The sequence below is a fragment of the Protopterus annectens genome, chromosome 1.part0 (assembly GCF_019279795.1).
Source record: "Protopterus annectens isolate FY-2018-M chromosome 1.part0, PAN1.0, whole genome shotgun sequence".
Classification (NCBI taxonomy): Eukaryota; Metazoa; Chordata; order Ceratodontiformes; family Protopteridae; genus Protopterus; species Protopterus annectens.
In genome coordinates, this window is record NC_056725.1 from 1,662,691,518 (window position 1) to 1,662,703,793 (window position 12,276).

At 40.3% G+C, this 12,276-nt stretch overlaps 1 protein-coding gene across 2 annotated transcripts in view; it reads left to right on the forward strand.

The window, feature by feature from the left end:
* Nucleotides 1-12,276, forward strand: part of SGSM3 (small G protein signaling modulator 3) — a 1,391,341-nt gene that overhangs the window by 773,867 nt on the left and 605,198 nt on the right. For both annotated transcript variants that reach the window (XM_044068352.1, XM_044068343.1), the window contains exon 9: nt 5,169-5,314. In XM_044068352.1, coding sequence (XP_043924287.1) covers nt 5,169-5,314 — 146 coding nt within the window. The remainder of the gene's footprint in view (nt 1-5,168; nt 5,315-12,276) is intronic.

A 12,276-nucleotide genomic window follows, 5' to 3' on the forward strand; every position in this document is an offset into this window, starting at 1 on the left:
CTACGCCAACCTCTCTTGTTCAGTGGGAGGTTAATCATGTTATTAACAACAATGAATTTGCTACATCCATTGTCTGGTATAAACGTTTCATGGACGATATCTTCCTTTTGTGGCATGATACAGAGGAGTGCCTTAAGGAATTTATTGTATACATCAACAGTGTGACTACATTCCTTAAATTTACTCATAAATATTCTGACAGGGAGATAAGTTTCTAGATGTCAAGGTTAGTAGAGATGCATTTCATTTAGTATCTACTACTTTGTATAAGAAACCCATCAAGAAGAATACCGTACTTCATAACAGCAGTATGCACCCTAAACATACTAGAGCTAATGTCCTGAAAGGGCAAATTTATCGTGTTATGCGTTTGCATAATGATGATATTGCTTTACAGTCAGCACTATTTGTGCTAAAACAAGAGTTTGTCAAGAGGGTATAGAGAGCATGATATAGACACACAACTGGAACTAGCATGGAGGCAGAGAAGTGGTGGGTGTAAACCATATTATAATACGCAAGTTGGATTATGTAGTAGTGATGACATCTATACAGGCCCTAATAATACTACTGAGATGGATGCACTTAGAATGCCACTCACATATGCTAGTAATATTAATATAGTGTGCGATATTATTAAGAATAACTGGGACATTCTTTCTAATGTTAGAGTTAAATGGAGTTATAGGACATGAACCTAGATTTACCTTTAGGAACAACAGGTCCTTGAAAAGAGCTCTGCTACAAGATTGACAATGTACAACAGTATAGTCAATCTGACAGGTTAGGTACATACTGTTGTAGGAGGTGCACAGCCTGTCAATATATACATGTGGAAGGCCGCTTTTACATCCACACAAGGGGTTCACCTTTGCGTCTAATTTCTATGCTGATTATCAAACAAAGAACGTGGTTTACTTTAGTTATTACACAATCTGCTATGCTTTTTACATAGGAAAGACCCAATCGTCCTTTGAAAGACAGAATACTGGAGCATATAAGGGATGTTAGGAATGCTAAGGAAAGCAGTGCACTTGAAATGCAAGTCAAAGAAGAAGGTCACACACTTGGTTTTAAGTTTTTTGTACTTAAAAATAGTCCCTGTCAATAAAAGAGGAGGTAATATGAATAGTCGCACAGAAGGTGTTGAGCAGGATCGGATACTCAAATTCCAGGCGGATGTACCACCTGGGCTTAAAGTATCCTTAAAACCTTTTTTAAGAGCAAGATGATTGAAACATTAATATTTGTATGTAATATGTATATATAGTACATACATATGTACTGCATGTTTTGAACACAGATTACATACTTACGTATTTTAAGAATATATTTGTGTATATATACAATTTTAATACATGGCTTTATGAAGGTATTTTAGAGTTTTAAATAGGATATTTGTATAGATGACCATTTCATTTTATAACATTAGCACCTTGGTGTGCTAGCACTTTAATTTGCACTCCACATGCTTTTATGTCTTATTTTTATTGGTTGCTATGTGACTTATGAGCCCATTTAAAATGTTTTGTTAAACCTGTTTAATATTAGTCTGATGAAGCGGGAGTTGTCCGCGAAAGCGCTCCCTTTCTCTGTGTTCTATTATATTAAACTGACTTTTGTTAACGTACCTGCTGTGTGCTATCAATGCTTTTTTCTTTGGATAAAGCCTGAGATGAGACTGTGGTTGAACAGAGTACACAGTTGAGGTGCCAGTTCATTCTGTAGCTCATGTAGAACACAGCCAGGGATATTGTCAGGTCCAATAGAAGCTGTATTCTTGACCTTGGACAGTGCTGTTTTAACCTGTGCAGCAGTAATTCTGGGTGCCTGGCAATCTACTGGGAAAAACAGTCCAAGGCATGTGGTACCTCCAAGAGACCAAGTTGCATATCAACATCCTGGAGGTGAGAACAGTCCTACTAGTGTTGCAGGCCTTTCAAAATGCTCTTCCTTTTGAAACTGTTGCAGTTCAGACCAAAACCATGTCTGTAGTCTGGTACATCAACAAACAAGGAGGAACTCTTATCTTATCCCCTTTGCAGGGAGGCTATTAGAGTATGGGAATGGGCGATCTCTTCAGATTGTTTTCTAGTTGCAATACACATTCCAAGGAAAACCAATGTGCTAGCGGATAAGCTAAGCAGATCCATTCTCATGCCCCACAAGTGGTCAATCAAGTCTATGGTGGAGATCAGCTTTGAGGTCAGTCTTGCTGCAATTTATTTGCCACTCCCCTCAACAAGTGCAGCAGGTACTTCGCTCTGATCCCCCTCCGGAAGAGTCACAGATAGATGCTCTGATTCACACTTGGCCCCTGGGTCTCCTTTATGCCTACCCCCTTCCTTTCTCCTAATTCCAAATGTGTACAGAAAGCAAGCCGACTGAAGAGCGCAGTGATCCTCATTACCCTCTTCTGACCTCTGCAAGTATTGTTCCCCTTCCGACAGTCTCATTTTCTGTATCCTCCATGTACTCTGGAGCCAACTTTGGCTCTTCTGTCACACCTGTCAGGGATCAAACATCCCAAAATTCGAGCCCTAAGCCTAACTGTATAATTTCTCCATTTCCAGTAATAGATGGCCCAGGCTTTCTTCCCCTGTATGCAATATTATTTTGGTTTCTCAAAAAGAATCCACCAAAAAGGTATTCAAAAGCAAATGGAAAAGATTCTCTTTGGGCTTTGAATGAATGACATTAATCCCTTTTCTACCCCAGTTTCTATGACTCTGCAATTCTTGACTATGCTGTTTGAGGAAGGATCTAGTTTTGCTACAGTTAAACTCCAACTGGCAGATATTTCCAATTTTCATATGGGAAACAGACATATTTTTCTGGCTTCTTGTAAACTATGCAAAGCCTTCATGAAAGGAGTTTTTCTTTTAAGGCCTCCAGTTAAAGATCCCTTTTCACCTTGGGACCTGACCGTTTTGCTACAAGGCCTAAAACAGAAACCCTTTGAACCTTCAGCTAAATCTGATCTGATGTTTCTGTCATGGAAAACAGTTTTCTTGGTAGCCATTACTTCTGCAAAGAGAATACCTGAACTCCAGACTCTCTCTTCCAAATCTCCATACATTATTTTTCAAAAAGACAGGGTGTCCTTACAGAGTAACCCTTCTTTTTTACCTAAAGTGGCTTCTGAGAATAACATTAACCATTCCATTCATTTACCAGTCTTCATTCTAGGTTTTATCAACAAAGGAGAATACATGGTACACCTCCTGGATATGCATAGACAGTTAGATTTTTATCTTCAAAGGACAAAACAGTTCCGAAAATTAGACCAACTTTTCTTTTCTTTTCCTCAAAAAGACTGGGTTATCCTGTATCCAAGGCCATTGTAGTTGGATGGATACCAGATTGTATTTCCTGGATTTACTCTTAAAAAGGCATGGCATAACCAAGCCGCCCAAGGCTCATTCAACCAGATCCATGGCCACATCATTTGCTTTTTGGTCTAGAACATCTATTGACTTTTGTGCTGCAGCTGCATGGCCCAATGTTCATACTTTTGTTTCTCATTACAAATTGGATATTTCTAGAAATAGAGCCTCTTTTGTTTCAGTGGTGCTCCGAAATATCCTTCCAGGAGGGCCACCCAAGAGAACGTAGCTGGGGACTCTGTCCCATATGGTCTGGAAGAATGAAAAGGACAACATCAGATTTAAAAGTTATGTTTTTACCATAACTAAGCATCTGTGTTGTCCATTTTCATTCTTCCTCAACTTCCCTCCCATGCATCCCCCTTCACAGCTTCTGGAGAGAACTATTGGACTGTTTAGCCCTGTCTTTCTTCACCTCCTGTCTTTGTTTGGATTTGCTGCTCAGTCCCCATAGTACAATCACAGGCTTTGGGGATACAACAGAGCATTATGGGTATAGGGAGGAGCTTGAAAGCTGGCTCCTAAGTCTGAAATAAGTGGCTAAGTTGGATCTGAGGATCAGATCTGAACCCATACGATGAGGAAAAATGAAAATGGACAACACAGATGCCTAGTTATGGCAAGAACATAACTTTTAATTTTACCAGCTGAAATGTTGGGTTTATGCAGTGTGGGAAGTTGTCTTCAGATCATAATATTCCAGTGGGATTGTAGGCTTGGAGAATGGGAGTAGTAAGACAGGGCAAACAGTGGGTTTATAAAACAATGTTATGAGCAGTTATAAGTTGTGGATAGATTAGACAGTGAGAGATTATAGAGGAATGCAGTGATGGGTGAAATGTGAGGAACTGTTGCAGATTTGCCTTTTTTGTTATAACAAGATTCAAGTTTGGACTTAAGTGAGACTTGGAGATTGGTGAGACTAGATGATTCATATAGGAGTGGAGATAAAAGGTAGGTATTGACTAGTGTGCATTTGGTATGTTTTCTTTAGATAGTATTTTTACCTGTATAGCATACCTAACTTTTGGTGTGTTTTTTTAATATTGTCCTGGATATGGGCATCAGATTTTAGCTTGTCATGAATTATTTCACCAAGGAGTTTGGTAGAGGATTTGCAAGCTCTTATGGTGGTGTCAACATTATTTATTTTCTACAAAGGTAAGATTTCCTTAAGAACTAATACTTTTTTTATGCCTCAAGTGATATATGAGTTTACTTTGACCCAAGCCATCTATCTCCCCATCTTCTTTCCAGAACATAAAATCAAGAGAGAAAGGATCCCACATATTCTGGATGTCCACAGATAACTCTATTATCTTGACAGAACTAAAACTCTCAACACCTCTGATCATTTATTCATTTCTTGTGAATACAAGAAGTAAGGACAACCTGTGTCAATGCAGACTATTTAAACTGTATTTGTTTTTTATATTATTTTTAAAGACTGTAAAATTATTGTTCTTAAAATGTTTTGTAATACTTTAGAGCTTTTCTCCCCAGGCCTATGCTAAAAATGGGCTCCTATCTGGTCGGTCCTTCCCAGTTATCAAATGTCAGTAAATAAGTAAATATCCAAAATGTTGTCTTGTGCTATTACCTTTTGTTATACATAGCACAACAAAGCAATTCCAGGCAGGGTTAAGGCTCACTATATCAGGCCCTTGGCTTTATTAGTGTCTTTTGAAATGGTTGGATTATAGAAGTATTCTTGAAGTAAAATCTTAAACTGGAAACAGCAGTATAGAATAATAAACTATTTATATGTTTTCTTTATTCTAGAGCTCTCATTGATCACTTTGCACTGGTTTCTGACTGCTTTTGCCAGCGTGGTTCATATAAAGCTTCTCCTCAGAGTATGGGACCTTTTTTTCTACCAGGCTTCGGTAGTGCTTTTCCAGATGACTCTGGGGATGCTTAAAATGAAGGTAAGTTAACAGTTTCACACTTATAAATTTTATACTACACTGTATAAACATTCTTACAGATGTACCTACAGGCATACACACACACACTTGACCGTTCAGTGGTGTTTGTTTCTTGTGTGTATTGATAATTTATGAAGTAGAGACAGTGTTTCTCATGTAACATGTTATCTTAATTGAACCTGTTTTATTGTGTGATCACAGACATAATGAGGGTTAAGTCACTAACTGAGGGTCACACTCACTTTAAGATTCATTACCCAGGTCTCTCTGAGGGATGCTGCAGAATAAATTACAGTATATTGCTTTGACTGTATTGAACATGCTGGTAGACTTATTTTATTTACTGTGTACATGTTCTGTAGCACTCTATCTCCTTTAGGACCTATTACATTAATTCGTACACAGACTGACTTGGTCCTCTTAACAGGCTGCTTATTGAAACAGGGCTTGCAGCTGCAGTTTGTGCATTGACCAAAACACATACATTAAATTTCACACAAAGTACATATTAGTGGAGTTATTTTATTTCTGTATACAGGTTGCTTTCCATACGGTCTCTTGGTGGTGTCACTTTTAATTCACAGCACAATAGTTACTTTTCATTTCGGTAGACATTTTTGATTTTGTCTTCTAACCTAGGTTCTTTACTTTCAACAATATCTCTTTGCCACTGTGAATAAGCAGATGTGATTATAGTAGATAGGGTCTATATTAGAACATTGAAATTTCAAAACTTCGAATGTTCTAATATTGATCTCTATTCAGCGAAAGCTGAAAACATTGAACATACAGAACAGCAAATTTTTTCCCAGGGAAAAAAATTTGCTGTTCCAAAACACATACACACAACACAAGCACACCAAACAGCAATCCACACGCATACACCTAAAATCTTACACCTAACCCTACACTAAACTATACATACACCACTAACTATCCACTTACCTTAACCCAAACTCTAACCCTAAGGTCCGTCACTATCACACACTCACCTCACCTGCACCCTAACTCTCCTACCCCGCCCTAACCTTCACGTCCACACAATCGCACACTTACCTGACCCGCACCCTAACTCTCACATCCACACAGCCACACACATACCTAACCCGTGCCCTAACCCCAACTCCCCTAACCCGCCCTAACCCTCACGTCCACACAATCGCACACATACCTAACCCGCACCCTAACCCTAACTAACCTAACCCGTGCTCAATCGCACACTTGCCTGAACCCGACCCGTAACTTTCCACCACAGCACTGAAAATACCGAAGCTACAGAAACGGACAACCAAATTCTTTCCCTAGAAAAAAATTAGTTTTTCTGTAGCTTTGATATTTTCAACGTTCGCTGAGTACGGGTCGATATTAGAACATTCGAAGTTTTGAAACTTCGATGTTCTAATATAGACCTTAGTAGGTGGATAGCCAGAGATGTATGTTGAGCTGCATGCTCTGAGGGAAAAATTTCACAAGCGTGAACCATAAGCTTTAATGAGGAGAGATCCTGAAGTATTTCAACCATCATAGAGTCCTTCTTTCAGCTTTAAAGACAAGTGTTAGCTAGTTTCTCCCTTTTGCTGAGGTAGTTGTAGAAAGTTCCCTGATGAAGTGGGGTCTGCCATAAGTTTAAGCCAAGGCTAGCTCCACCTTCATCTGTGTAGGTGCCCACAGATGTTTCATACAAATTAAAAAGGGTAAGGAGTCCCCTTCCTCCATCTGATGAGGATGAAAGTATTTTTTTTAAATTTCCGTATCTATTCATAATACATTATTTTGTCTGTTGAGGACGCATCCAGTCTTCATGTTCTTCCCCACAGAATGCTAAACTTAATGAAACATCAGTGATAGAGTGACTGTCCCACATTTGACATTTCCTTTCTTAAAATCGCTTCTAATATTCAAGACTTTTAGAAATTCTGTACATCCTAATTCATCTCACTGTTTTTTTTTTTTTATTTATTGTACAAATGTGACAGAAAAAAAAACTGATAGTCTGAAATCTGAACCTGGCACATTAGCTGTGTCTACAATAAGGGCCTAATACATCCCAGAAGTTGTCTTATCTTTGTCTGTTATTGGATAGATATAGGACTTAGTTTGACTTAACCCACAGGAGATGTGTTGGTATGCTGTCAGAATGCAGCAAACATACAGCTGTGGGATAATGTGGTCTTTCAGAATTAATTGCTCTGTAAGTGTAAAGGCATTGTTCTAAAATTCTGTAAGCATGAATTTTCCAAAACAAAAATTATTTGAAATATAAGTTTGTAAATCAGTATCAGCAGTGCACTTTGGTTATAATTAGTAAAGAAGGTTAAGATAATGCATAATGTAAAGTACCAAGAGTCGGTGCTTGGGAGCAATTGGGAGAAATGATTGGAATATGCTAGGCATCTGGTATAGTTTTCTTTAGGATAATGGACATTTCAGTATCTGTGAAACTGGGTATAGCAGTAAATGGTATTGCTTCTTTTTCAGTAATGTTATAGAATTTTCATATTTTTCTGTTAGTGATTACAGAGAAGCTGTGTTAAACTAAATCAAATTCCATTTTTCATCAGTGACTGGTTGTAGTGAATCTTGCAACGTAAAATATGTATGTATAGAATGAAAAACATTTGAGTAGTGTTAAGTGTTTGATTGTGTTCATTGAAAATGCAATAAAGCTATTGAAACCTGTAACTAATGTGGCTTCAGAAATGTAAATACTTTTAGTAGCTACAGTACAACAATTGAATTACCCTATTTGGACACTAGCTTATTTCTCTTACTCATAATCTTGCTTTTGCTCATTATTTCTCCTGTCTCCCATATCTACTCTACTTATTACCAGTAACATTTTGTTCTTACTTTTCCCTGGGTTCTTCTCTTCGTTCTTACCACTGTTTGTATTTTCAACTCTGACATTTGTTTTATCCATTAGTATTAAAAACTCACACCTACAACATTTCAACATATTTTCAATGCCACATGATATTCAATTTATCTTGTTTTAATGATGGTGTATGTGTATTCTGCATGTCATGTGTAGTAATATTTGTATTTATCTGTGAATTTACAGCATTTTGTAAAATTGTCAATTTTCACCTAAGCATATATATTTTCTGTTTTTATTTGTGGAGCTTTTCTGCCATGCCTCTGCTGAAAATGGATAAAATTATCCAGTTGGATTTTCCCAGGAAACAAATGTGAATCAATCAATAAGTAAATAGCCATTCAAATTTTAAATGCCTGTGTGTTCTGTTTTTAATTGCTTATAGTTGGCAATTATTTTTATTAGCATGAAGATATATCCATTGGATTACTGCCCTAACAACTGTATCTTTCACCTTTTGAAGAATTGCTGCTCCAGCTTTTGATACCATCCAAGTATTTGATGGTTAACAAATTTTAACAGTAAACTGTAATTGTACTTTGGTATTTTAATGCATCTCGCTGATGACAGCATTTCTATAATGATGTGGACGGAGATATTGGTATTGCTGATATATCATTAGCCATTTCCTGGAAAATTGTGTGTGCGTGTGCGTGTGTGTGTGTGTGTGTGTGTGTGTGTGTGTGTGTAACTGTTTGCCTGTGCTTGTACAAAGTAGTATTGGTCAAGATGTCCTTCAAGGATGCATCTGCAGTCCTTACAAATGGGTAGTCCTGTCGTCAGGCAGCCCTTCGGTCGGCCGGATTCCAAAGTCTGGGTCCGGCTTCGGCTGGTGTCGCACTTCACCCGACGTCATAGCTGCAGTTTTTCGGGTATAAAGGCATCAGCCAACGCCATCTTCCTCAGTCTTTCTTGCCGCGTGGCACCCGAAGCAGAAGCTGTTCGCAAGTGCCGGTCAGTCAGAACCAGAGATTTCATACCGAATACTACTTCGAAGACTTCTAAAAAGCTAAGTACCCCGTTGGGGACTCTTTCTTGCCTCAGCCGATGTCAGAAAAAGTGAATAACTGTTTAACTTGTGGGAAACAAATACCTCATAAAGATTTCCACTCTTACTGCTTACCTTGTTTAGGCCCAGACCACGACGTAGCAGCTTGTCTAGCCTGTGCTTCTTTTAACCGACGGACGCTTAGACGTCGGTCAGAATTTGCAGAACAGTTTTTCGGCTCTGAATTTGCTTATATCATGCCGCCGGACCCTCCGACTTCACAAATTACCAAAACGCAGGGAAAAGGACCGACACTCGCGGTCCGCGGTTTCGGCCGAAACCGCGGTTAAGCCAACCACGAGTGTCTCGGTTTCGGCTGAAACCGAGCAAGCGGTTCTTTCCCCGGCCGAAAACATGCCTTCTACCGAGGCCTCTTCTAGCCTGGTGGAATCGGCTTCTGAAACCCAACCTTCTGTTGCGGTTTCTCAGGAATTATCAGACACTATTCCCTTGGATATTTCAACCCCTGCACGTGGAGCTGCTAGGCCTCCTGCAGCCATGTCTATTAAGGCCTTTGCCAGGGCTAAAGCAGCTAAAGCTTCAAAACGGTGCCTGTTAAACCCCTCTCACAGGCCCAGCACCAGTTCCCATATGCTTTCTTTGGCTGAGGATCTCATTTCTTTAATTCGTGGCTCCCAGCCTCATCCAGACAGGGCCTCTCATCCACCTCCAGAGAAGAGGCCTAGAGCAGAGCCCCCTGAACCAGTATCCACAGATGACTCCTGTGATGACTCAGAACATACAGACCCTCCTGAGGCTCCTTATTCCCCTTACGAAGACTCTGATGCTGAAGAGTCCATTCCTTCAGCCTCTCCACCTGAGGAATTTTCCTTTGGGGAAACCTTGCATGCTATGAGGGAACAATTTCAGTAGCAGGGCCAAGATTTCTCAGACTCCAGAAAAAGGCTTAGAACCTTTCTACATTTGCCACAGCATAGGCCTTTAGCTATACCTCCAGTTCTTTCTGTTGTAGATGATGCATTTAATGATGCTTGCACTGCTCCTGACTCATTACCTCCGGCCCCTGCTAAGCCCGATAGGTTCTACAGGGTCCCGGACACTCATCACCATTTATACAAGGCTCCTTTTGCAGATCCAGGGTCCCGGACACTCATCACCATTTATACAAGGCTCCTTTTGCAGATCCAGAGACTATCTCCCAGGGTCCTAAGGCTGTAGCAACTACATCTGCTAAAAACCCCCTCCCCTCTGAAAGGGAATCCAGATCCTTAGAGAGATGGGGTAAAAAAGTTTACACTTCTGCTACTTTGTCAGCTAGAGCTTTGAACTGCCAATTCCATATGATTCAATATCAAGAGTTTATGCTTGACCAGTTAACTAAAAAGCTGTCCTCTGAAGAATCTCTAGATAATAAATATGTTCAGGAAATGGTACATAACATACAGCAGGTTAGTAACCATTCTTTAAAATGTGGCTATGATGCACTGAAGGCTTCCTTTAGATCAGCCATGACTGGCACAGTTATCCGGAGACATGCATGGTTGAAAGAGCAGGCATTACCAGACCATGTCAAATCTAAGCTTTTGGATGCACCCATGGACAAGGTCAATTTATTTGGTTCCCCTGCACAGCAGGTACTAAAGAAGATGGAAGAGAAGGCGAAATCTGTACAAACAGTGAAAGATTTCTTACAGGTTCAACCTCCAAGGTTTAGCAGGAACTGGCCCTCCAAAAATTGGTCCTTTCCAGACTCCTCTAAGACACAGAGAGGCAGGAATAGGCGTTCAAGATGCAGAAACCAATCCAGGGGTGCCTACAGGGGACGCCAGTGGCAAGGTAACAACCAGCGAGGCACAGACGCAGCCACCACCACTGCCACACCACAATCACAGTGACTTGGATGTGGCACCGCCTACCAGGGAACAACTGGAAGCACCCTTAGGCGGAAAGCTAACCTTATTTTCAAAGAACTGGCATTGCATCACAAGGGAAAAATGGATTTTGAAAACTATAGACCAAGGTTACAGGTTCCATTTCCATATTCTACCAGGAAAGAGAGGAATGCCAAACCTACCACCTACTCAAAGGGCAGAAGCTCTAAAGCAAATATCTCAATTATTAAGAATGAGAGCTGTGGAAAAGGTACCATCTATGGAGCAAGGAAAGGGATTTTACTCCAGACTCTTCCTGGTACCAAGAAAAGAGAACAAATGGAGGCCTATTCTCGACCTGTCCGCTTTAAACACATTCCTCATTGTTCCAAAATTCAAAATACTGACCCTACAGCAGCTTCTTCCCATGCTGGGCAAGGAGTCTTGGCTGGTAACTCTAGATCTCAAGGAGGCATACCTGCACGTCCCCATACGACCAATTTGCAGAAGATACCTCAGATTTCTTGCAGGATCAGAGCATTATCAATTCTCAGCATTGCCCTTTGGCTTATCTACTGCGCCCAGAGTGTTCACGAAATGCCTGGCATCAGTAATTGCTCATTGCAGACTTCAGGGGATCCAAATTTATCCCTACCTGAACGACTGCCTGATTCAAGCGGACAACAAAAGCAAACTAACAGAAGACTTACAAAGAGTCATTTACCTACTGCAAGCCCTGGGATATACAGTCAATATAAAAAAGTCAAGGCTGACTCCATCCCAAAGAATAACTTTTCTGGGTGCAGAGCTGGACACATCAAAACAAATGGCATTCCTAACTGCAGAAAAGCAAGAGCAACTACCTCTCTACTTCTTGGCATTAACAAAGGAGAACCATCTAACTGCAAGAAAAGTACTGCAAGCCCTAGGCTTCATGGCATCCTGCATAATTCTGGTCCCTCATGCCAGACTGCATATGAGAAAGCTACAGTGGTACCTAAAGAATTTGTGGTCCCAACACAAGCACAGCCTAGAAACCAAAATTCCAATAATCCCATGCCTGAACCAAGAGTTCCTATGGTGGGCTCAGGCCTGTCAATCAAACAAAGGATTGCCCTTCTGCAACAGTCAACCAAGCCAAACCATCACGACAGATGCCTCAGACCTCGGTTGGGGGGCACACATGCTGGACAGTGCATACAAGGCT